General features: G+C 36.7%; 1 protein-coding gene across 4 annotated transcripts in view; it reads right to left on the bottom strand.

Annotated features, from left to right (window-relative positions):
- HECW2 (HECT, C2 and WW domain containing E3 ubiquitin protein ligase 2) overlaps positions 1-27,818 on the bottom strand; it is a 177,890-nt gene that overhangs the window by 26,854 nt on the left and 123,218 nt on the right. For all 4 annotated transcript variants that reach the window (XM_062578146.1, XM_062578145.1, XM_062578147.1 and 1 more), the window contains 10 exons: positions 27,050-27,200; positions 26,521-26,624; positions 24,019-24,143; positions 21,902-22,087; positions 16,509-16,643; positions 13,560-13,662; positions 11,186-11,282; positions 7,304-7,387; positions 4,114-4,223; positions 197-317 (listed from right to left, as the gene is read on the bottom strand). In XM_062578146.1, the coding sequence (XP_062434130.1) occupies positions 197-317; positions 4,114-4,223; positions 7,304-7,387; positions 11,186-11,282; positions 13,560-13,662; positions 16,509-16,643; positions 21,902-22,087; positions 24,019-24,143; positions 26,521-26,624; positions 27,050-27,200 (1,216 nt within the window). The remainder of the gene's footprint in view (positions 1-196; positions 318-4,113; positions 4,224-7,303; positions 7,388-11,185; positions 11,283-13,559; positions 13,663-16,508; positions 16,644-21,901; positions 22,088-24,018; positions 24,144-26,520; positions 26,625-27,049; positions 27,201-27,818) is intronic.

The following is a 27,818-nucleotide window of genomic DNA, read 5'->3' on the forward strand; positions in this document are numbered from 1 at the left end:
AGCAGTGCAGAAAACTTGCTGTATCCTCTGCTATGAATTGCATGCTGATGCTAAATCTTTTATGATAGGGTTAATTTCAAAAGTGCAAGGGTAACCATGACATCTTATCCCTCTAATGGGAACAAGCTTGTAGATGTGCAAGGTAAGACAGGCTGCTGGAGAAACAAATCAAGTTTCATGAGATTCATCAACATACTTCAATTTCCCTGGGCCTTGTCCATATCCTTTAGTCTCCAGCTTCCTATAAAAGTTCCTCAGCTTGGCTTCAAAATCTCTTTTGTAAGGAGCTGGAGCCCGGGCATTGGCACGCTGAGTACCTGCAAGAAGCGACAGACAAAGAATGAGCTATAGTGACACGAACTGATAATTTCCCATCTTCTACTAGAAAGACTCTTCAATAGCAAACAGCATGAGATATGTTTAGTTTCACTGGAGGTCACCTTCACAAACTAGGAAAAGCTGCACACCTTCAAACCTGCTCTGCATTCAAGACTTTTTGGCTGCTGATTTTAAATGGTTTCATTTTTGCAAAGTAAGTCTTAAAAGAACAAATCCAGATGAATGCAAAAGATTGATTAAAACATAACAGTGGGATCAACTGGAAAAACTTAATGTTTGTTGAGTATACTGTATGTCTAAACTTTAAGGTAGCTCATGTTCATTAAATAAATGCTGTGCTCTGATAGGATATTAAAAGTATTATGAGGAAAAACAAGAGCTCAGGCATGAAATATAAATAGATTGTCCTCTGCTCTGTAATATACCCCTGTTGAGTATGTCAAGCTAAAGAAAGAAAACTCTGGGAAGTTGAAAAGAAAGAAAGAATAAAGCTAGAAGAAGGAAAACTTTGTACCTAAAAGGAAATTCCCTAATGCGAATTTTTACTTGGGGAAGTACAGGAAAGAATATTTTTGGAAGAACGGAAAAAGGATTGAATTTAAGTTTGTGGAACTTTTCACATGTGGCTGCAGGAACATTCACAATGATCACAGTGAATTTATTTTGTGAAATTGTTTTTGAGGGCCAGTTTCCTACAAGTAGGGGCAGATTTGTATGCCAAAAAACACACATAGCCCAGAGCATGTTAACATTTCTCACACCATGCAATTTACATAGGTTGCTAACTACTCATCTGTAAATTCGGGTCATCTAACAGGCCCATAATGCGCAGGAAATACAAATCAACAGTTTACAAGCATGTATATGTAGACTTCTGTCTTTTAAATGACAATCAGTTCCTTTAATTGGTTTTCTTTTGGCTTCCTGTATAAAATTAAACCAATATAAAAACATTTGTTACTGGTGGAGGTGAAGGCAAGAGAATGTAATATTTCAGGTTATAAAAGAGATTGAAAGTGTACCTATACAGTCTATGGAAAAAGAACAGGGGAAGAGAAAGCAGTTGCTTAGCCACAAAGTATATTGGTCTGACAGTACGAGCACATCCTGCAGCAAGCGGCTGCTGGAAGAATTTGCAGAAACTGGAGAGAGGAAGAATGAGATCAGAATTAACACCAAATCCCATCCACAGGTCTCTAAAAGACCTGTCTGACCAGAAAAGAGAGTTGCTATTTGTTTTAGGTCTACAGATTGGTGTGTGGGAGGAATACAAAAGTCCCAGGAAATCCTTATAGCACCAGCAGGAATGTGCAGAACCCTTCTGGAAGACCAAATCATAGTCATTGATTAACCCACTGCGGATATCATATTTTACTGACAGCACCAAGAGCTTCTAATTGTATACCTTCTGCTGAATGCTCTAGGAAACACAGCAATTTGAAACTGTAAACAGCCTTTTAATTATTGGTCTTTTCTCCCTACTTTATTTACTCTGCCTTGGGTCAAAGGAGGTACAAAAATGTAGTCACCAAAGAATGCAACAAAAACATACTTTCATCTGAATCTCTGAAGGAAGTTTTTGCTAAGAGATACCACAGAAAATCAATCTGGTAACACATTACTTCATGGTTCAGAAATCACCAGTATAACACTCTGTCAGCACATGCCAAGTTCTCATTGCAAGTCAGATGCATCTGCCAAGAAATTCCTGGGCAATTATATGATTATTTCTACCTTGAAAACAAAAGATGTTAGGGGAAGGGCTAAAAAATGAAAATGATGTGATAACCATATTTGATTTTCAAACAAATCATATGCTAAAACAGAGATAAAGAGTAGCCTCATGACAATTCGTCTTTTCAAAAAGAGAAAGTACAACTGGTTGTGACTCATCTAAACAATAGATCCTTAATACGCAACCTCTGGCAGTGTAGCACAGCCACTTTAGCAGATGAAAACACACGGAGCCTCCATAGAAATCCTGGGCAATTTATAATTTCTAATTAAAAAGTCATAGGACTTTGTTTGTATACTAATACCAACATGCAGACTCACAAACAGGCCAACTGAATGGCATCTATATCTTTTTCTATGTGATATAATACAGATCACAATTTTAAGGAAAACAGGACTGAAGCCATCACAGTTCATCCTTTACTATGTGCTGCTGCTTTGAGGAACAGATGAGAATACCGCATGCTAAAGATTAAACATTTTAAAAATTATTTTGTTGGACTGAAGCCCAGTCAACCAGGGTGCACTAATAATGAAATGACAAACGTAAGACAAAATTGTTTTTACTCATGAAAGACTGCTAGATTTGCAGTTGGAAGTAAGATGCACACATGCATCATCCTTTCTTTCTTTATTGAAGGAAAATAATTATATACAGACCATAAATGTATCCAAAATATCAATTTAACATGTGTAGAATGTATTTGCTGCTTTTCAGGATACCATAAGATCATTAAGATCTTAGGATGAATTCAATTCTCTTGAATAGGTCCTGTAGAAGTCCTTAGTAGGAGGACAAGTTACCATTTAGGACATGTATATGTATGTTTTTAATCTGACTTTTTGTCTTTGTATCTTTAGACTGAGAAACAGTCCATAAAAATCACAATACTTCTGACAAAATCTCCCTCTTTTCTTGGAAATTTCTAGAGTTGATTACATGCCAAAGGTTCTTTACTTACCTGTATTTTTGTTCTCTAATTTGTGGAAATCCCCTTAAGCCTCTTTTGATTTACTGCAGTGATTTTATTTTACATACCTCTTATTATCTTCTTGAGCAAACTAAGAATAGTGACATCTATAAACCTCAAACTGCTGTACTTTGCCTTCAGAGGTCAAATGGAACTTGTAACATTTGAAATAATTTAGTTTTGATCAGCAATGTAGTTAGTTAATATTTGAATGTGCTGTACAATGTTTTGCACAACAACTTCATTCCATTCTGATATGTGCAATGGCAATATACCATCTTTTGAACTTAGGTTAAGGGACAACAATCCAGCTCTACATAAAATTGTCATGACTCATTGTCCCACAGCCACACTAACAGTGGCATTTTAATGCACAGCTATTAGATCTCATATTTTTAATTCTCTAGGCATCGGGATACTGGCAAGAGCACTCAATTGTTTCACATCAATGAAAAAACAGTTTGCAGGTTTTACAAGTCAGAACAAAATCACAAACTCTGATTCTGGAATATACTTATCTTTCTACTGGCAAAACACCTTGCCAGCCCAAGGCAAAGGTTTCAGTCTGACAGTCAAATTCAAACATACTGGTTGGCTTTGCTCAAAAACAGGACTATATATTTGTTGTTGCTGCAGTAACAGAACTTGGATCTTAAGAAAGGTAGGATGTAACTTCATGCAGCATAATGTAAACTAAATTATGGGGCTTGCACTACTGCAATATTTTACAGATATTATCATAATGAAAGTAGTAGTAGTAGTGCAGTGGAAAATGACAGCAATTACTAGCTCACTGACCACTCAGAAGGTGGTTGAGCTCATCTTTAGCCACCCAGAAGTTGGGAACTGCAAAGGAAAACAGGTTATCACATCCAGCATGGTAGGATCTCAGCTTTAGACTGCCATAAATTTCAATTTAGAAAGCAAACAAAAAGTTACAGTCAAATTCTTCTTCTACTGTTTTTGTTCTCTGACTGCTGGGACCTTCACTGACTTCGGAACTGGTCCTTACTGAATATGCAAAATGGTTTCTTGTAGCTTCTGCTGAAGCTGTGCCTAAGCAACCTACCTGGAGAGTTCTGAGGTGAAGACACTGGTGAGCCTCTTGGGGACTGGCAATAACTAGGATGCAGTAAGGCATGTGGTGGCACATATGACATTATTTCCTCTTCAAACAAGCTGGTGAAGTAAGAGAAGAGATAACATGTTTATTTGAATGAATGGAATAGATCTCTGCTTACAGCCTCAAAATGAACCTGGTTTCTTTGGCAGTCACTTACTTATTTCCACTATATACACCTGAAGTGCTAGAAAGTATTTTATCACCTTTCCCTCAAACAGATCTTGAAAGTTACTGGAAAGCAATTATTACTACTCTTGTGCAACATCACTTTACTTAGTTCAGTGTATGTTTTCAAGATTAAAGTATAGCCAATTGGCTTTTTAAAATTATTTTTTTCCTTTTTTTTCTTTTGATTTTTGTGTTCTCATTACAAAGGGGTCAATAACCTTAGTCACAATTTCCTGTAAAAAGCTCTGTAACATTGCACAAAGATCAGGAAATGTAACAAATATTCTAAGCCTCTAGGAGGAAGAATCACATTTGAACTTGGGTATATTGAACAGTAAGCTTGTTGGCATAGCAAATTATTTCCTTATCTGTCTTTACTGCTAACACTGTTACTGAAACTGGTATTGCTTATAGTCTGCTCAGGTTATTTCATGCCTCATATGTTATTGCCCTCTAAGCTACACAACTTTTAAAAAGAAAAATAATAAACCCTTTTGCATCTGTGTACAGAGAATCTGTATATATTAAAAATTCAGTCTCTTTCCAAAAGAGGACAAAATACACAGTATCACAATAGATCTAATATCAAAGCATAATTGGATATTAACTACGTCACAGATAATAATAAACTCTGCAGATCATATATAAAATTTATTTTCAAAAGTTGAGCTACAGAAAGAATCACATGTCAATCTTTTATTATAGAGCTTGAAATCTTTTATCTTTTATTACAGAACAATGAAAGTAGAGTTCGAATAAAGTTTCTTACTAATTTTGTTCACTGAACAAGTACCCAGAACAATTTTTTGCACAAGATTTTTTTTTGCATGGACGTTTTCTGTCAATACTTTTTACACTCATTACCATATGCTGTTTTTCTCACAAAACTATGGTCTGATGTTGAAAATGTGGTAAAATGTAAACAACCACTTCAGTCTTGGATTAAATCAAGATTTAAGACGATGACTTGTGTTGTATACCACATAGCATATTTAGAAGAGCAAACAAAATAATACTCCTTTTTCAAAACACCTGAACATAACATAATGCCATTCTTAAGGGTATTTCAAGAAATACGTGGTGCTGTGTACCTCCTTCAGTCCTTAAAAACACAGGGCTTTTCAGTTAACTGCAACTTAATATTTACTGAAGCGTGTGAAAAAAGTACAGTGTTCCCAAGCAGTAAAAATATCAGAAATTGTGATTCCACCCAGTGATTTAATAGACCTCAGAGAGCTTTACAGGATAATTACATCCCCTATCCCCCCTCCTCATTTTTTCCCCCCAAATGAGGAAGCAGAGGAAAGGGGTACTCTCTTGCCCAAGGTCATCCAACCAGCTAACCTCAAGATAAAACCTCAGTGTCCTGAGTCCCAGCAAGATTGATTCATTGCGACTAGAGCACACTTTTATCAGGGTTTCATAGAGAAGTGTCATGCTGTCACTCTGCTAGACAATAATGATTAAAACCAAGCAAACAATCCCCCCAAAAAGCCATGAAAGTTAAACAATGGTAAGAAGAGAAATTCCAGCGTATCTCAGTACACTGCTATTTTAACATAGTCCAGCTTTGCTTTCACACAAGTATTTACTCTCTTACAATAAATTCACAACAACAGTACACTCACAATAACTTAGTCCGTTCTGAGGTACACTATTTAACATTTTAAGAAACTAAGAGATGCATAGTTACATATCATCAATAATGTATCCTTGGGGACAATGGTATTTCAGTTGTACCTAGGTTTTAGTAACAACTGAGGTTGTTATATATTTTTGGATTAAAAAAAAAATCAATATATTAAGAGAAATAAATTTTGAAAAATATGATGTTATTTTAGGGAGATATTGGGTACTCTGCTTTTCTCTTTCAAAAATTAGTTATATTGATTATGGCTTTTCTACAAAAGAATTGTAATTAAAAATTTGAATTTGTTGTATTTTCATTATAAGAACTTTTTGCAGCCTTTGCTATTGTCAGAACAGTAAACAGACTAGAACCCAGTCAAACAGCAATGATAAAATCATTCATGCAACCTTCATTTAAAAACAAACAGATGAAGCCAGATGTCTCCGTGTAAAATCTGTGTCATCTTCATGTGTTAAGAAAACCAAAATCTTTACGAGTTTTTTTAAATTTATATTTTCATTTAAAAATAGTTTCAGCACAGCTTTAAAATTAGATTCTATATCTTTAATTCATTCAGAGATTTAAGGGCCAGAAAGGATTGTGATTATGCAACCTGACTTCTAAATACTACTAATGCCAATCCTATTACATTAGATTTAGTATTAAATATAGTTATGAATTTCCTGATGTACTTTTACAATAAATGACATGAAGAGACAAACCTGCCAAAGATCTGACTGATTTTTTGGGTTAGTTGCTTAAATGAAATCTGTTAAAGAGGCAGCTTCCCATTTCTTAAACTCTGTAACAACATTACCTTTATTAAAGAGGATAACATTCGGCAGCACAGAGAAGAGGCAGCAAGACTAAGTAATAAAAACCTGTCTTGGGTAGGAATGTTCACATACAGACTTCCCAACTCACAGAACTTAACAGATGCATTCTTGTGGCAGTAAAGGTGCACATCCTTGTGAAGAAGTCTAAGCTGTACTATCTATCTAAATGGCAGAGCTGGATGCACCAGGACAATAAAAGGTGGCTAGGGCAAATCCGTAAGAATCAAAAGTATAGTGTTCTTTCCCTCTTCTTTCCACAGAGTGGAAACTTTCCATCACTGTTATGAAAAGGTGTGGCTTCCATGCTAGCAACTGCCATCTAGAAACTGAACATTACCAAAATCAAAAATCTAAACCTTCAGCTGTAGCTCCCCCAGCTGCAAGTGCAAGTATTGAAGAGGAAAGGATTAGGTCACTAAATCACTACAAGCCATTCACTGAAAGGCTCCTCAGCGGCTGCCACGGCATATTCCATACAGTCACGGGAAGCTGCAATGCCTACCTGAGTAACATGACAAGGTCTGCATCGCTGGACAGACGCACCAGCCCAGGTGTTCCCTCTGTCCGAATGAACTGGATCTTCTCCCTGTGTAAGCAAAAAAAGAGTTCCAAAATGTCTTTTACAAATAATGCACCAATGTACGCCACTGCAACAAGAAAAAGCGGAGAGTATATCATATAGACCTCTGGGCTATGCTTCTGTATTTCAGAAACCATTTTCTCCTACAACACCGTGTTAATATGTATAACAAAATATTACAGAACAAATTAGGGTTTTTGGTTGAAGAGTGACTGTCCTGTTGCCCTTTTCTCTCTGACGCTCCGGCTGCTTCAGGTAGCATAGCCATCTAACCAATAATAATCAATCCTTCAGGTTAATACCAGCCATGGCTCTGAATTCAAAGTAGGAGGCTGAACTCTGCAGGAAGACATTACTATTCTGAAAGTGAACTGTCTGAAGTAGTAATATCTCTTTTGAACCTTTGGACAAATTCAAGCCATATTTTACAATGCTCACTTGTGTTTTAAAAACAGGCTTTTTGCAACACATTGAACTTAGCAGATATTCCAGAAATCCTCATACTATTTCTCCTTCTCTCACACTCATCCACACATGCAACGCATACAGCCCTCCTCTCAAACCCAAGCTGGCCGCTGTTCTGGAATCTGCGCAACCTAACACTGTGCTTGTCAGCTGCTGTGGATTTTTAGGATCTGTGCTGAATGCATCTCCTTTAGATGATCCTTGTTCTTTTTCTCCGAACAGCTCTTCCCTGCTTTTTTGAAATGAAAGTACGTTCCTCTTATTTTCTCAGTACAAGTTATATAACTGTCTGCTAAAGATAAATTCTAATTTGGCCTTAATCACAAGGAGAAGTAAAATAAATAAAAGACTCGTGTAGTAAAAATGTCCCAATTCTAAAGCAAGCTCCCCTAAACAATTAGAAAAGAACTCTATATAAGAACAGCAGCACTAGCTCAGCTCAGAGGTCCGTCTGTCCCACTGTCCTAAAAGCAACAAGAATGAGAAAACAACCCAAACAATCTGCACTTTAATTAGGGAGTAAACAAGACCACTGCCAGTAGCACATCACCTAAATTGCAATATGAGTTTCTCGAATATATGATTTCATGCACAGCAGTTTCATCAAAAGGATAAAAACAAATTTCTTGCCATCTCTCACTAATAGCAGAATAGACAAACATTGCACATAAGTACCTTCTCAAGCAATGGGCCTAATGTAAACTCCCCGGGGACTTGCATGGCCTATATAGCGTTTTTGAGGGAGAAAAGGGGTATGGCCAGGCTGTCCCTAGAGCCCCTCAGACTCTGCTTGCTGGAGTGGCAGTTGTGGCTGTAGCAGGAGTTTGTAATTCAGTGTCTCTCTGTGAAGTCAAGTACTGAAAGTCAAGCATCTGCTTCACGAACTCTGTGATCCCACCAGGACAAGACCCAAATTCAGTCCCAAAGCCCTGTAGTTTTGTTAGCACACCATACACTGAGCCAAACCTGACATGCATTGACTCCCATTAGCATGGCCCTATGGTGCCCAGGTCCAGGAGCTCTGGGCAATTCCAGAGCCTGCTTGAATTTACACTGGAGCCCAAACAGCAAGGTTTGAGGAGATACAAACGTGGATTTCAAAATATGTCTTAGCATTTAGTTCCCAGTAATACTGGAATCCACAAGCACATTTTCTAGGTTAGCTGCATGACTTCCCCGGAAAATCCACCCAAGACTCCTGATTTCAATGACAGTTTTTAATATATGCCTTTTACCTTCTATTAAGATATATATATATATATATATAAAAAAAGGTTTAACATGCAACTTTTGCCTCTGCCTGAGGCCTTCTATGTTATTTAACAGCCTCTCATGTTTATCTACGGTGGTTTGCAATGAGATTCAATCTTGGCTACATGATTAATAGTACATTAGGTACAATGTTCTCACTCCACCATAAAAATCTTTGTACAACACATTTCCTATCTGCAACATTCTTTCATTGTACAGTTTTAGTAAACCTGCAACTTATTATCATATCTCTTCAATTGTTTTAGAAATAATAAATTACTTTAGTCAGAAAATGTAAGAGATTTTTAAAATACTCTCTACCCTCTTCCATTTGACAAATGTTGATTTTCCTCCTCAGGAACTAATACAATAAACATATATATTATACATATATATATATATACACATTTAATATCATCAGGTAAGTTATGTCTTCATACATCTTCAATGTATTTACAAAATAAACATACAGAAAGACAGATTGTCTCCCATAACTGAAGAGTTACAGAAACAAGTTTCTTCTTACTTTTGATCTCCATTTTAAATTTGCAAACCATCTTTTCTTGAAAAGGGCTCAGTTTGTATAAAGTTACAATTCTCAAATCATGAAGCAAGGTTTTACAAGAAGCTGAATCTGATAATACCAACAAGTCTTTTGAACAGTCTGAACTCTAAACTGACAGAACCAACAAAAAACATGTGAAGAAAGTAACATTCTGATTGCAATCAGAGTAAAGGAAGCCAAGCACCCTGGGGAAAGGAGAAAAGAATAGAAACTAATCGAAACTAAGTCTAGAAGAATAGAAATTAATAGAAACTGCTATTAATTAGAAATTGCTTCTATACTATTTTGCAACAGATTAGTTTGCTCACATTTCAAACCAAGTCCAGTAGGACTAACTTGTTTGTACTGACATGGGTACAACACAGGAAATGCTTTGACAGGCTGAGAACTGCAGGATTTTTATTTTCCTTCTTTTCTCTATTTTCTAAAGAGCATGAATTTTGCTAGTACTTCATTTCAGGGCTATCAGCCAGGATTTATTTAGAGGATAAATTAAAATCTCAAACACAACTTGTTAGAAAATGATGCTTCGGAAAACTGCAGAAGTGGGTAGCTTTTTCAGTTTGGGAAATTTGCAGGATGCAGACAGAAAGGGATCAATAAGTAGCTCTATGAACTGAGTACATAACCAGCTGGTATGGATATGCCTTTCAAACATAGAGGACTGCACTGGCAACTCTATGCACAGGACACATCAAAATTTACATAATTAGTACGATTATGCAACCAGCAAACCAACATTTTTCAACTTCAGTGTCCAAGAAAGGCATGGGTATGTTCATTTGACTGCTGTTTTCTAAAATCTGAGTTGATGGCTATTCCACTTTACACTCAAGATGTCCTTTTATGGGATACATTTTAAGAGTGTCCTTGCCACTTTCTGTATTTCACTTCTTTTCATTCCTAGTATGCCCACATAGGTGAAAAATAACCATCAGATAACAAGCAGAGATCATCCTTCATCAGATCTCACCATCAGATGTCACAGGACCATGCAAAAACTGTACATAACTCTTTTCAAAATTTGGGGGTAACATTAAAAATGCTGATAGACAGTGCTAATTAAGCTGACCTCTGAGGTCATTAGGTCAGGATAGACCTTCTGTAAATATGCATTTAGAAGAAAATTACAAACCCAAATACCATTCTGCCTCTGACTGCCTCACTCCCCAAGCTGAACACATACTCACAATTAGGCACATTCGCTTTGCCGTTCAGCTGTCTTGACACATTTTGAAGGCATCCGCAAATGTCTTACACCAGTTGTTGCAAACTTGTTCTTGTAGGTACCTTCATTCTGTATTAAGACATTACTTCTGTTCCCCTAAATCTTATTTCAGGGAGTTGTATGGAAATACAATAAAGAACTATTTCCCACAACTTTATGAACAAGTTTGTTTCTCACTGGCCAAAATTTTACATAGATACCTGGTATGTTCTCCTACTAACTTTAACAGAAGAAACTACTTCTAATTAGCATTTTGTACTGAAGTGGGAATAAGAGATTCCACTAATTTTATTACCTGAGTGAATGATTCCTGGTAAGGTCAGGCTGACGCTCTTGTAAAATTTCAAAGATATTGGGCTGCCGCAAAAATGCAACAATCTTGTCATTGTAAGCTGAAAATATCAACAAAAATATCTTCTGAAACAAGGACATACAGGACAAAATTGCATTTCTTCTGAATCTTGAACAATATTGACAGCAAATTTCATCTTCACATTTACTAGTTTCACAGTACGTGTTACTACATTTTTCATCTAAGGATACTGATAGTACTGTCATTTGGGGTGCCTGCTTCACGATTAGGAACCAAATCTGATGATGACACACCCTTCCCACTGTTAAAAGTGCCAGTTTTGTTAGGAATTTAGATAATATTTTTACTCATACTCTCTTAGCTAAAGTCAAACTAGAGTATTAATTCCTAGAACAAAACTGAGGACCTTGTGTTTCCACTGTACTACACCATGTTCAGTCATATAACACCAATGCAAAATGATAAAAAGCATGTGAAATACTGCTTTGTATTATCCTAAATTGGAACACCAGTTAGAGCAATGGAGAATCCAATATCTTGCTTTATAGTGATGTGTCAAAGAAGGTTCTTTCTCCCCCACCTTTAGCATTCCCTTTAGCCTGTTTGGTCTCACCTGTAATCTCCATAAACTCTACCAGAGGGAAGAATTATCCCACATGAGTGATTAGTGTAAAATGGATGAACTTGCCCACTAGAGGAGTCTATCCGACTGCATTAGTAGAAGACCAGATTAGTCACTAAATTTATAGACTGATGATGTAAGTGTCATTCATTTCATCATTTGTGTGATATTTTAGACTTATAGAGCTAGACAAGACTAAAATATGATTATACACTCAGACGTTATAAAAGTCTTACATGATGTACATGGGGTAAATATGTGAATGTTTTTAACCTTTTTCTCTGAGAAGTGGTGACCTTTTTATTTTATTCTTATTAAGGGCCTGATTAAGCTTCAAAAAGGCAGTGCATTCAAATGCATGGCTGTACATCCAGGCTCCACCCTTAAACCATACAGACTTGCCCACTTACCATAAATTCACCTGCTAGACGGGATGTGGCTTTGAGACTTAGACAGGATGTATATTTAGGCCAGTTACGTCATGTTAGTGGTAAAAATCACTTTATTTATGCGTTTAAGAAACATTCAAAACCTAACTAATATTACTCCTTTTCTTCTTTGCAACTTTACAAAAAAGATAGTAATGAAACAATTAAAAAATTCATGGTTTGCTGTTAAAATTCACTGTTAAATTATATTACATAACATATTCCTGGTATTATAGTGTAATATAGTTTCCCTGTTCAACTACATCTGCACTCTCTTTCTTAGAATATTAATCACTTCAAAACACAACATATGACTCTCCTCATCTTAGGCATTTATTTAACAAAAACCATTCAGATAGCTGAACGTATCTCTGAATGCTCTAAGCCATTTCCACTGCTGATAGCCAGCTAGCAGGTGCCATAAGGAAGTAGGCTGAATCCATTCATGAAGCTTCAAACAATATCTGATTAATGCTACGGTCAGAATTAGTTTAAAAAAATGTTAAAATATAATAGGCAAGAAGTGTCCTAGTTTTTACCTATTGTCATTTTTTCAAATACATTTTCTTATCTGTGTATTCATTTTTCTAAAGCGATTCCAGGACTCGCTCAGCATTGGTGTCCAGTCCACTGTCAACCATTAAGCAGTCACTGGAAACACCCCTATTCAAATTCTCATCAATTACTGAGCTTGTGGTGCATGCACACCATGTCCATTGCAAGGGGAAGGATTTAAATTAGCAGAAATTTTCAAGTAAACATGCCACAGAACAGAGAAGCAGTCACAGTCAGTCAGATTAGTTATCTTAATTTTGCACAATGTGACAGCTGTTAGATTCAGTAAACTGAATTCTGTTCTCAGTGGCACAGAAGTCAGTAAGTTTTTGTGTGTGTAATTGAGAACAGAATTTAAGCTAATGACTAATTCCAAGCTGATTAACGCTTTCTGTGATCCTGCCAAAACAGATGCCCAGAAGTTGCACAGAATCACTGGGAATATTTGGAGTCCAATTAGAATAGAACTTGAGTCAATGGCTTCAACTCTTTGTCACCTTTTACAGTAGGTATATTAGGTAGATCAAGTACAGGGAGAATTTTTATTTTGGTTATTCAATTCTGCACAGAAGCTTTTCAATATTTTTCCTGCAGATTGCAACAGTGCAATAAGGAAATGCTGATGGACAGAATTAGTTATAACAAATGATAACTTCCACACACCTCAAGCAACTGAAAAACCCAACACACACTGACATGACAAATTCAGTCACTGAGTACTTCTCTTAAAATGGGCCAAATGCTGACATACCCACTGGAACCATGTCCTGGTACTGAGCTCTGCTGACTGTATTAAATGTGCTAGATGGTCTTGGTAAAACTGGTGGTCCTGAATGACGGGAGTCCTCTCCAACCTGGAAAGGTAAATGTAACCACTGTGAATGTCTCCATGTCAGCAAATCACTTAAGTACGTATCAGTGAGAACTCATACAGTTTAAACTTAAGCATGCACTAATGTTTTGCTGAGTCACTATTCCAAGTAACCATAGCTGCAGGGATCATCTGTATTGCATGAGAGTTATCAGTGAAACATTATCTAGTATATTGTGCCTATTAATACAAATAATTAAAATAGATTCATTCCAAGTTTGTTGCTATTTTTGCATAATAGTCCCATTCTGAAAAGTAACTCATTCTCTAGAAGTTCAAAATGGAATTCAGAGGGTATTTTTATGTTTTGTGTACATCTTTATCCATAACAAATGTTTTGAAGAACAAATTCTGCGTCCTTTAATAGCACCATAACTTCTGTTACCTCTGTGCATGAATGAAATTTCTCTAAATTTAAAATGCAAACAATTCTGTGGCTGAAGCAGGAGGATAAAGTAGTCAGATCACATTCAGTTCAAAGCTGGAAAAAATGTGCTTATCATCATCATTCAGGAGAACAGATACGATTTTTCTTTGCATGTTCACCTTTTGAGAGTAAAAAAATGTTATACATGAACATTTTTTACAGTAGAAACACAATGTAGAATCATTCTCAGTAGTACTTGTGATGTCAGGGTAGCTGCCACAGTTTTCTGTATATTGAGGTTTCAGTCCTTTCTATAGCATTGGTATTTTGAATTTTAACTATATAAAGTATTTTGTTCAACCTCTTTTTCATCTTGTTGGACCTTTACGTTTATTTCTCAATTCCTGTGGCCACATATAATGGTTAGTATTTAACTACACTTCCAAAACCTAACTCCAAAATATCAAATAATGAAAAAGTTTTGTTACATCTAGTCTCTGAAATGACAAAGAAGCAAAAGTCCTGAGATATCTTGCAAGATCTTTGTGCTCTCTGATAATATTCTCTTAGAAAAATGAAAAACTATTTCCTGTAGGCACTGTGCTGGAAAAGGAATGCCATTGTTATTAGCTCCAGCTTCACACTGCAGTTTAGCTCTAGCTAAGAAGGCATTCCTTACAAAGGTTAATGTTTGCATTAGAGCTTCTCCCTGTAAAAAATGGGTCACTGGCTTCAGAACATCAAAGTCTGTGGCTACATAAATCCAAATAAAGAATTCTGAGAACTTGTCTTCAATGTATATTCATCTTTCTACAACAACACATAGCACCTTGATGCAATACTTTAAAAATAGAGAAGAAAGTTACAAATATGCAATGTTTAAGTCATAAGGGTAGACAAAAAAAGTGATGCTCAGAGTCACACATAGGTATATAAATAAGCATTTATATCATTAACGGGAATACTGTATTGAATTCTGAGGTTCAAGATTTCTACCTGGAATTATACTTTTATTCAAAATCATGTTAAAACTGTAACAATATCAAAGTATTTTTAAATTATCATGCAAAAGCATGGTTTAAAGTATTCCATAAATCTAGACTGAGTGGAAAATTTATTTAGACAGATTTATTGCATATACATAGTGCTGCTTATGTGACAACTTCCTGCAGAATATACTGTACTTAAGTTGCAGTATTGACAACTTCAGCAGCATGTCTCACATGATATGAGCTATGAACTTCTGCACACTATTTACAGAAAAATGATCTGAGTATGTATTCAGTAAAGTCAAGAAAAACAATTTATTCCTGCTGTCTTATGAATCAATCACAACAGAAATAATTATTTTACCCAGTGGAAGAGTTAAATAGCCGTATAAGACACTTCTAGCTCTCTCATTTGTTGCAGGATATCAATGCCTTCACCATAAAACCAGACTACTAGAAAATGCTATTTAAAATCCTTCGTGAAAAACACCTGGGGGGAGGGGAAGTAACTAGGGCAACTAAGCTATAGTCATACAGGATACGACAAGACATGCAACCGGTGGTTTGACATTTGCTGCAGCTCAGCGGAAGTCCTGTTAGACAAGTAGCAAGATGCATGTTTGCTCTGAAACAGGTCTGGCAAAAGTTCATCTGCCATGACATTGAGCTATAGACAGCATAAATTAGAGCATCTTTCTAGCCATTCTAACCTATATTAAGTGTAATTTCTGTCATAGGATAGCCCTCCTCTGAAACACTGAAAAGATAAGTTAGAGCCAACAGCGTGGAGGTTAAATGAAGTACAACTGAAATTTGAGTCATTGTACATTCACTTGCCCATGATTAGAAAGAAGTTACAACAACATGAAAAGTGCTGATGAAAATGTCCACAGTGATAAAACAAAAAAACAGTGTTTTCCATGTGTTTCTATTTAGCAAGTATAGATGTAATGCAAACGTACATATGTACATACATACAACAGTGTGACTACCTGTTATGTGTGGTAACAGTTTCTTATATTTATTCAGAAAGTTACACATCTAGATTTGCACACTTCTGTTTACAGATTTTTATCAACATACTTAGCAGGTATCTTGCTAGTCAATAAGTGTTTTGACAGTGAAAAACATGATACTGATATTTGTAATCTGTAATCAGACGCTCTCCAGTGGTTAAATGGACTTACTGCAAATGAACAGTAAGAGAAATCCCTTCCGATAGTTTCCTTCTTAAATTGTATCTTTTTAAAAGGAAAAAAAAAAAAGAAAGAAAGAAAGAAAAAGAAAAAAGCAATGAGGTTCCTGGCTAGCAAATAATAAAGAATGAGTATTTATGGGCGAGTGCCATACACTTGCAGAACAATCATACTCCTCACAACATAACGAAATTGGAAGAATGAAAAGGAATAATGTGAAATAGGATTAGCCTAAAAAAAATGTGGTTTCAGCAACAAAGAGGCAGATCAAACTCACCTCTCCAGCGCTGTGGCTGCGTTGTCTAGTTAAGTGCTGTCGATGGACTAATGCACTAGTGGGCCTGCTGCTCTGCAAGGGAAGCCGGGGATCAATGAATGTGGTAGTTCGGGAATTGTGATCAACAAAGAAGGCCTAGAGAAAGAGAAATAGAATGAAGAGAGAATTTACAGTCATTACTTCTTGACACAAAACTATTGAACCACCCTAGAGCATGTGTTTGAGGTTTACGTATATTCAGAATCCAGGTTTCAATCACTGATATGAGACTTTGGGAAATCTTTTCACATTACCATGGCTCGCATTCACTTTTGGCAGACTGGGGATAACATTTTTCCATTTCACTGAAGGGACAGAGTCTTTAATGCCTCACTTCATTCATGCTAACAAAGCACTTTGAAATTCTCTGATGTCAAGCTGCAGAAGTCAGAAGTTTTATTATGACTGTCAAGAAGAGAAGACTTTAACAGTTAAGTTAATAGGAGTCATCCTGGGGTTTTCTCCTGTTCCTTTCACTATGATTATCTAAAAAGAACTCCCTTGGTGGCAAAAACATTCTCCTTTGTAAACTACTTACTGCATAATTAGAAACACAATTGGGTGTGTAGGACAAGTAAAGGATTGCACTTTGTGACACAACTACAGGCTTAAAAGCATTTTTATCATCCTCCTGATACAACTCTTCTAAGTTCATTAACCTAAAAAATAGCCCATTTGGGACACGAATAAGATGGCAACAAAAACATTTAAAGCAGACAGTTGGGTTCTTCAGTGAGAACTATCATACACTGCCTAGTCAGCTATTTGCTGAAAGCAAGGTCATGGGAGCATATATCCTGAAAATTGAAAAACCTCATACATTTTAGTTGAATTATAACCAGAAAAATAGTCCTAAGCTTTGAGATTTAAACTTGCTTCAGTGTTAGTGCTGCACCTGGAAACCAGTCCCTTTCTATTTTAAGACACTTTCATTTTTTCAGTCACAATGCTGGAAACATGCGGAAGTGGCAAAAAAAAAATCAGGTTTTGAGTAGGAGAGTTACAGGAAAGTGACATCTGGTTTGAGAAACTGAAGAAGCTGGGCCAGCAGAGAGGTTGTTGAGGACTGCAGGAACCACTCCTAGGTTTTGATACTACTGAAGTACTTGGACCACAGTTTCATAAACAATTTAGTCCTGCAGTGTCAGCCAAAGAAACAATCCCATCTGCCCCCAGCTTGACCACTTGTTTCATCCCTTGTGCCCCACTCCCTGTCTTCTGCTGGCACAAGTGTTTGTGTAGCCATGCAGGGAACCCTGCAGGGAAACTGGTCCAGGCTAAAATTACTCTTTTCGTCTGTTTCCCTATTTGTTCTTCTGACCTTAGGCCACCCAGCAGGGATGAGAGGAGAGCAGAACTGGCTCGCTTCACAGCAGTGCCAGCTTATAGCGCAGAGAAAATCGTTGTTTCAGATCACTTGCTAGAGCTGGGCCAGGCAACCAGAGACAATGGAACTCTTCTGACTGCTGTGAAGGTATGGAGATGGACCAGCACATCATCCTACAAAGCAGCTAAATACCAGTATCAGCTGTGATGGGAGAAAATGTTAATGTTTCCATTTCCCAAACAAGGCGAAACGTGGAGCTGCAAACTGTGGCAGGTGCCTGGCTGGGAGGCAGAAGGGATACCAAAGCTACAAAACCTTAGGAAAACTCAAGGAGAGGGCAGTAAATCTCCTACAGCACCAAGGGTCATCCATGGTAACGTGTGTGTACAGCTGAGGCACACATTACCTGACCTGAAAAGCAAGAACTCCATGTTATGCTCTGCTGAAATACTACAGATATGTAAGTGAAGGGGAATGTCTCACAGTTCATAAACCATAAAGTGCATTTAATAATTGCAATTTTAATTGCAATGTTTTAGCCTGATGCAGATGTGATCACCTTGACAAAAAATGATATCACCAGCAACACAAGTATACATGTTAGAAAATGGGAAAGTAGAATGAAAGTCACTTTGAAATTTCAATTTAGGGCTTTGCAAATGGCTGGAAGAAGCTGCTAGAATGGATCCAGGCTTGTTGAAATTTTTGCTCCTGCTTAATAGGTTTATTTCACTTGCAAACAAGTAGTCAGCATGTTTTGTAAATTCCACTATCTACTATTTTATCTAGTCCAGTCTACCTATATTTACAAGAAATGAAGAAATTTCATCAAAACAAAGGTTGACTTCATTAAGTCAACATTATGCAGTGAAATTATTCAGGAAAAATTATCAATAAATAAAAATAATGATTCAATAGAGAAAAAAGAATAGAGTTGCATTACGTAGTTCTGTAAGTCAACGCATCAATTTAATACTGCATGAACTGCTCTTTGGCTTTACAGTTAAACAAATAACTAAGCTTAAATATTAAGTTAAAGACAATCATGTCTTATTAAACATGAAGGCTTGAAGGCTACCTAGTAGCAGACTACTTTAATTTAAAGCATAGATTATTATTTTGAAGTGTCACTGAAGATAATCATTGGAGTTTCAAGGCTTTGCACTAATTTGGACATTGATACATAGCTAGGAATACACTGTAGCTCACAGTCTGTTTTCAAATTTTTTTTCTCGTAATTATCTAGCTATAATCCATAAATCCATGATGTTTGAAGAGACTGACAAAATATGGGTGGAGCCAATACTACAGTTAGCCTATTAAATATGATAGTTGCCTAAGCTGTCTTTTCAATTACAGTCTATGAAGCTTGTTAAAATACCTCTTCTTCCTATTCCGTTCATTAATAATCTATTACAACTTTATTGTGAAAAAAAAAAGCCCTACAATAACTTAGTATTTGTTTGCACATCTTGCAGAGATCTAGTTAAGATCAGGGACATATCTAGCCTGTGTGATGCTTCTTGCCACCACCTTTCCCAAAAGCTCTCCGCCTCCTTGAGGTCAGTGACCAGAGCATCTGTAAGGCCAATCAGAAAACCTATCCTAGATACCTAGATCTAGAGGGAGAACTGCATGCCAAACAGATTTTAACTCTCTGAAGGGGCAATACCTGGAAAACTCAAAGAATAGTGGGCAACTGGGCTTTACCATGCAGCTTTGAAAGGCATTCAGAGATGGGCAGTCCCCAGCTGACCAGGAAAGAGAGTCTGCAAAGAGGACAAACTACTAGAACTGTATGGCACTGGGGAGGATCACATCCAGGAATCAGATACTTAAAGTACTCAGTGGCTTCAGAGAAAACTCACACTACTAAGTTATCAACACATCACATGACAAGATGCGACTGACACACAATTAGGTCATATATATTTTGATTATACACCTTTTGATAAGATGTACATTTAGCAGTTTGATAAGGAAGAGGCATACAAGTATGTATCCCCAACAAAAATTTCCTCATCCTTGACTCAGAGCCAGAAATTTCAGGGTGAGTTCTATTAAAATAAATTCAATAATTGAAGTACAGTTTATCATAAATCATATAGAGAGGAGATGCATTGCTTTTAATAGTCACTGCAGCTTACAGTTAAAGACAAAGGACAACTTATAGGCTTGACTACTTCTCAGTACTGCATAACAGTCAGGACAATTACTGTTCCTTGTGAGCAAGAGCAAGGACATCCTACTACAACTCAGAAAAGTAACTGAAAACCGTGTCTCAGCACGGTCCCTCAGCAGCCAGGGAGAGAAGATACAATTCTACATTGTAGCACGGCTAATTTTTACTTGCCTTTTTTTAGCCTACACTTTGATAAAGGCAGGTTAACTTTTGGTTTGGTCTCATCAAGTGCTGGCTTCATCATTTACTGACCATCATCTCTCTCGTGTGCTGAATAAGCTTTTCTACTGGCCATAAGTGCTACTTCTGAGAAAGACAACTTAATGAGAATAAACAATACTGAGCACAATTCAAAGTGAAGAAATCCCAAGGGGATTTATTCATTGTTTCCTCTTGGAAATTAATGTTGTTGTAACATAACTGTTACCAAATACCACACTAGAAATCTAGAGGTTTAGCTTTCTCTGTGGAGCATCTATTAAAGTCAACTGAAATTACTATATTCTTCAGGAGAAAACTGGGCCCTGAGGAACTGAACAGAAAAGGATGATTCAGAATAGAAAGTGAGGGAGGCAAATAACAAGGTTACTATAATTGCATACCTCTAATCTTATTTACAATGAAAAACTGTCGCGCTTTCCAAAGATAATAAATTCAAGAAAACAACCCTCAAGCACTTTTTCCAGCCTTTAGTTTAGAATCTATCCTTAATCTTTTCAGGCATCAAGATCATTTATATGAACATTTGCAGCTAAGTGTACCAAGACTGATAAACATAAGAACTGATAGGCTTAATGTGCCTGAAGTCTTAATTAGGAGTTCTCACACAAACTGATAGCCTTATCTCTTCCTCACATACTAATGACGGTCTATTTTTAATCTTCCTATTTTCTGCAAAGATTCTAGATATCAAAGCTACATTAGTTTAAAGCTGCATTAAAATTACATTCCCACTGTAAAACTTAATTTGTCAGTTAATGTCCTTTTATTTTAAAATATTTTCTTGCCACTTCTGCAGCGATCTATAATTATCTGTTTTGAAAGCCAGTAGGGTTTGCAGCTATTCAAGATCCCTACGATTTAATGAAACTTGCTACACACAATTTCTTTCCTGTTAGCCAACACATAAGCAAAGTGGCCGTCCACAGAGCTATTGTGGTCTTAGTGCATCCATTTTATCTCAGAAGCAGATAAACATTGGATTTACTTAGCATTTGGATGGAGCACTCACCTGGGAAAACTAGTAGATATATATGTGTGTGTGTGTGTGTGTGTGTGTATAAAACATTGTGTGCTAATAAATTCCACTCAAGGTTGAAGAAGGGGGAAAAAAGACAGTTAAACAGGAAGTAAAGTGCTCAGCAAACAAAATTCTGTAGAAAACATTTTAATAACTTTAGAATCATAGAATCAGTAAGGTTGGAAGGGACCTCTGGAGATCATCTAGTCACATCGAAATTCTCTTCCAAGTACACAGGCAAAACTCCAAAGAACTTCACAGAACTGCCTATGTTTACAGAATAAATAATTCTTCTTTTCAAAAGAAGTTCTAAACATCCACGGGAATCAAAGCAACTCATTTCACAATAAAAAGACTACAGATTTTCTAGCAAATCTCCTTGTAATGCTTAATATTCACTCCTCAGCCTCCTTCCCTTTTCAGATCTGTTGGTACAGATGAGAAATTCCATTCTTTGTTGGGCCAAGGAAGAATAGGATGTGTGCCTTTTGCATTTGGAAATCTACACTTACTTATGCTCTTGCTAAGAGCAACCGACTCAGTTCTCACATTGCAATATTGAGGATCAAACACAGAACAAAGAGCTGCACGTCTATTCCACTTACCTTGCCCTGATGGTCATGTTTCATTTCCCAACCTCTCGGCAGCTCCAGCTGCTTGTTAGCAAACATGTTGAGGAAGCCCACCAAATCACGATTATGCTGGTAGCGTTCAAAATGGTGGGTGTCCCGACGGACTTTGGTGATCATGTGCTTCAAACAAGTGTTATTTGTAAACATGCGGTAGGCACTCTGAAAAAGCCATAATAAAAGTAAATAATTTTACAAGATAAAATACAACATAAAAAAGTCATCATCTTAGCAGTTCTATTTGTGTGATGGAACACAACGAATAGATAATAGTTTTCACAAATTATCATCTATTTAGCAGAATGTAAATCCCATTCAAGGGAAGCAGTAAAGTAGGTATATCGCTTTCAAGGGAACTGTGAGTGATCAATATGACCACAGCAATAAAGAGACCCATTGAATTTGGAAGGTGTTGAATTTTAGCCAGAAGTAGTTACACTGAAGTCAATGGGGCTGCCCACCCGTTTAAAATGATGCATATGTTTTACTGACATCCTGATCTGCAGCACTGATAACTGGGTAAGTAGACAGTCATGTGAAAAAGGAGAAAATAAGCACTGAGTAAATTCTTCCCACTAGACTTTATGCTTTCAGACCTATTTTACTTTAAAAACAATCATCCATTCTTGTTACTATGAACGACAATCTTTTCAATGTAAAAATAGACCTAATTATCTATAAAACCTTAAAAATCCTTTTCAACTAAACTACAGCAGTATGAAAAAACCTGTTCTCATTCTGGGGTTTTGAGATGAGTGCAATATTCCAATATTCCTTTTCTCCCTCCTTCCCCCCCCCTTTTTTTTTGCGATATATGAACTCCCATTACTGAATCACTTCAACAAAGTTTGTTGCATTGTTTCAAATTCCATTTACCATGCTCTTGTCACTGGAACTGTGAGGCATCTTTTAGCATTACAGTTGTTTAAAAAGTAAAGATTACACAGCTATTCTCTAAATTCTGGAATCAAACATAGTTATGGAACACAGCAAAAAAGCTGCTAAGCATTTTTGCTGGCACACACCTGTGCTTATTGATCAAAATATTTCCCATAAATAGTTTCCACCCACTGATTTCTCAAAAAAAATTATAACTGCATGTCTATTTGTAACTTATGTAATAGAATTAAAATAAGAGATCAAAAAGAGAGCACAGAGGAACGTGGAAAACTTTAAATAGAACGTAATCCCCTCAAACAAAAAATCCAAAATCCAAAACCCCAAAGCCACAGCCAACCAAAAACCAGGTCTTTGTCTCAGGATCAGCAATAGAGTCCTGACAGCAATGAAGACATAGGCCCTCCCATTGCACTGGGCTGCTACTCTCTCTGTGCCCTCACCCATCCTTCCTGGCCACAGGTCTTACCTACTTCTGCACTACTGTATGTGTTAAAGATAAAGCTGTACAGATCAAACAGAATTGTTCAGAAACACACAAGCATACATATATATCAAAACTAAACTACCAGTGACCAGTAGTTTTAAAAAAGCTAATTATTTCCAAGTATGCTTACAGATAACATATTACTCATTTCACTACTACTTTTTACACTGTAAACTCTGCTATGCAGAGGAAAATGGATGTTGAAACAAATAACTATGTAAGTAAGGAGGACTGAAGAACAGAGAAAATAGGAAAAATTAATATTAAGGTATCTTTTTATTCAATGATCTCTAATGTATTTAGGCATAAAACAGGTAAATTTGAGGGCACAAATCATCTCATGAGCAGCAAAGTGACCTTAAAAAAGGCTCATCATCTTCATTCTCAGAATTGTCCCTGACCCTCTGCAGTAGACAGTTAAGAAAGCCATTCCCTCAAGAAACAGAAGAGTTTAGTGTCATAGAAAAGATGAAGAGCTGAGTCAAAAATAAAAGCTGTAAAAGATGCAACACCAACTGGGACATCTCTGATAGTCCACCAGTTGCAATGAATGCTGATGAGCATTTGAATTCATCCAGTCTCCCTGTGTACCACCAAATATCTTAGTATCAAACATACAGAAATATCTTTGCATATAAGGCATCTGTATTTATAAATACGCACACACATACACACGAGAAAGCCCTTCCTCTAAGCACACAGTACTCACAGGGTTAGAATGCAGCACTGTAAAGAACTCTGGGCTGATCAGGAATTTCACAGGAGGAGACTGGAGCAATAAAGTAAGTCTGGACCTGGAGGTAGAGTGAGGCAGCACATTCTCTCTTCGAAAATCTAACAGCAAAGTGAATGACAAAGACTTCCAGTAATAATCATTAACAAGACATCACTGAAAACAATTATATTGATTTCAATCATACAAGCAAGAAAATCACTGGTATAAATTCGTATCAGACTTATTTAATACTCTCCACAAGTGTATTGGGAATTCTTCTAACATAGCACTGAAGTTCCTGAAAATATCAGGATTCATGAGTTTAATAACATTTATTCAATGCTTTTGGTCTTCAAACATTAAAAATATATTAATTCCTAATCACTTGGGATACCAAACAGGTCTGCGCATAGAATGTGAGAAGGTACCTATGGCAATTCTGTACTTTCTATACTGTAGCTGTACACAGATAATAGTATTTTTAAATGCTGACCAATGCATATAAAAGTCATTGCACATTTAAAAGTATTTCATTCCTCCTTTTAAGGCAGGCAAATCACTGCTATCAATACAGCCCTAATCCTGATGCAGACTTAATCAGCTTACACAAGTAAGAAAAGGGTTGCCAAGGAGTACCTCTCTGTTTCAACATTCAGTAAATATTTGGGTCCTTCTCATAGCAACTGTTGAAGCGCACTGATTTTTCAACAGTATCGGGAACTGAAACTATAATAAAAGCATGGTATTTGCTACAGTGTTAAAACTATTCCCTCGAACTACGAAAATCTACAGGATATTTGGATGTACCTGTCAATGTAAATGAAAATTTATAAATTCAGACAAGGTCTGCGGTAATTTTGCTCCAAAATGCATGCCATCTTCTACATTTTGTAGGTTCTGCCTTTTACATATCATAGTATTTGCATGCTTCTCTGTCAACTTGAATCTCACTATTAATTAATGCCAAAAGAGCATTAGTTATGTAGAACACAGCTACCATGGATATAACAAAACAATAATACATAGATAGAGAAAGAGAAAGGAAAAGAGAGGCTGTGGATTAGTCTCTAACCTGATAGAAAAAAAAAGAGAATGAAAAAGAAAAACAAAGAAGAGAAGGAAAATAGAGAAAGAAGAATGAAATGTTAAATATGGATTGGCAAGGATTATAGAAAAGGGGGATGGGGAAGTAAGTATGCTATTTGAGATGAATGACATTCTAAGCATTAAACAAAATCAGAGAATGAAAGAGTAGTAAATAAAGGATAAGTAAATGAAAAAGAAGATTTTTAGAGTCACTTCTTATATGATATAGCCCCAAAACCTCCCATATATAGCACATTTATGGAGTGACAGTGATACAGTTTGAAGAGCCCTGAAGTTCTGCCTGAATTCTAGGGCTGGGAGTGTCTCGCAGCTCCTGGGACCAGGCATGCTTTGCAGTTGCATTCCAACTCTATTTTGGTAAAAGACTTGGGTGTATATGAATCACTTCTCACACCCAGCTTAGGAAGGAAGCTGTGGCATGCTGCAGATAGGTCCACTATCATAGTCTGGATAACCTGGAAACCAGAACATGTCTTCAGATAGGTTTGTCCAGCAATTTAGGGGCTTCTGAATTTGATTTATGACCGCCTTATTCAGCAGAACTTGTCGATTAGGGTTTAGTCTGAATTTGCTTTAAACTAATTTGTTAAGAGCACAACTAACCATCTAGCTGCTTCTGCACAGGCTTAGACAGCTGCACACAGAAAAAAAGAAAAGGCGGTGGCTAAGGCAAAAATGAAAGGGCCACTTAGCTAAATCACAAATCCTTCAGTGACTCAAAACTCAAGAAGGACTGGCACTGCATGGGTATGAGGTTAGATTAGGGAGGAGGACTATAACTGAATATCAAGAGAACCTGGAAACAAAGTCAAAGCACAGAACAAGACTCAACTATGCAAAGGACTGAATGGCTAACAAATCACCTTTAAAAATGTATTAGTTAATAGTAAGAAGATGACCAAAGAAAGAACTGCTTAGTGAGAGAGAAAAGTAATAATGAGGCTGAACTCATTTAATAATAAAGAAAAAAATTCCTCCCCCCCACCCAAAAAAAAAAAATCTTCATTCAAAACGTTAACACAGCTCAAATCAAAACAACTGAACAACAGGCAAAGAAAGAGAATGTAGGCTAGAATATGTAAAGAACAAGTTAAAGATTGTTGTGTAAATCAGAAATTTTCAAATTTGGGCTTGATGAAATATACTTTACAATACTTGTGAAACTAAGTGAAGCCATCTCAGAGAAATCAGTGGTTATTTCTGAGATCTGAAAGGGATAAATATTACATCTATCTTTAAGAATAGGTAAAAGAAAGATGAAGGAAACTAAATACGAGTCAGTGTATCTTCTGTTCCCACACAAACACGAACCAATTATCAAACTATTTAATGTACTCAGAAGATAGAAAAACAAAAATCTTTTTTGTTGTTGGTTTTTCTTTTTGTTACCTGCATTAGAATGGTGAAAGTCCGTTTCCTCTCCGGCTCCATCCATGGCATTTGTGTGCTCTTCAGGCCTGTCGTTAGTCATTGTTCTTCGGATGCTCTGGTATCTAGTGTTAGAAGATGGGACTTTATATATACATATATATATATATATATATGTATGTATGTATGTACGTACACTATATGGTACCTATGATCCAATTCTGGCTCCAGGGGACTCTAATAACGAAGTTAGGCTTGCCTATCTTCTCTCGTACAGGTAAATATATATTAATCTCTCTAATTTCTGCATTAATAGCCTTTTGTGGCCTGAATTTCTGACAACCATTATCAGTTTTTGTTAGCCACATAGCTGTTGAACACAGGTGGAACATGAACACTTTAGAAGCCAACATGCAAACTAAAAAGGACAGATAAAAATATATACGGCCAGCTGCAGTAGCAACTGAGACCCAGTCTTCACACTCAATTGTTCAACAAGGAACATAGTTTTATAACCACACAATTCACAAGCAACAACAGTAAATCTCACCGACGATTCAGCTGTTCCATTTGCTGGATGGAATTTGACCTCTGGAGAATCTGCGGGGCCGGGGGGGCTGTGGGTCGCTGCCATGTTGTTGTCCTGTTCACATGGTCCACATAAAAAATCCGTCCATGGCTGTCAATTCGAGCCTCCCAGTCTGAATAGCAATAAAATATTGTGAACTATGGAGTGGTTGGGGCTTATATATTTGTTTTTAGTTTGTTGCTTTTGTAATTGAATCTACTGTTCCAGGTTTCTCTCTCTCTTTTACAGGATGATTTCAGCACAGAACTTTCTCACTAAAGGGTTAAGAAACACACTGCTTTTCCCTGATTTTATCCCATAAATCCAAATCTCCCATCACAGTATTTCTATGGAATTCATATCTAATAGAATACAGAAATAAATGGAAATGATCCCTCACTAAGCAGTGATTGTCCCAGAAAAAACAATTCAGGACACATGGTTTTATTCTTCTGGCCTAAATCATGCCAAGACAATCTCTGAGGCTTATCCCAGTGCAAAATGCCAATGGCTAAATACCAAAAAGCTTGCAAAGCTTTACACTTGCCATTGTTTTTCTCAGTTAACAGTAACAATAATAAAACAGATCCCAGTCCTCTTAGATGCTGCATAGTTTCATATGCTAAATGCACATTCTAAAATTGCAGGTTCTGCAAATATCATAGCAAATTCAAACGATTCAAATTCAAATTTCAAGTGCTAGCTATAATGGTGTCCACTAGTTTTGAAAAACAAAGTACAGATAACACTA

The sequence above is a fragment of the Rhea pennata genome, chromosome 6, assembly GCF_028389875.1.
Source record: "Rhea pennata isolate bPtePen1 chromosome 6, bPtePen1.pri, whole genome shotgun sequence".
NCBI classification, from domain to species: domain Eukaryota; kingdom Metazoa; phylum Chordata; class Aves; order Rheiformes; family Rheidae; genus Rhea; species Rhea pennata.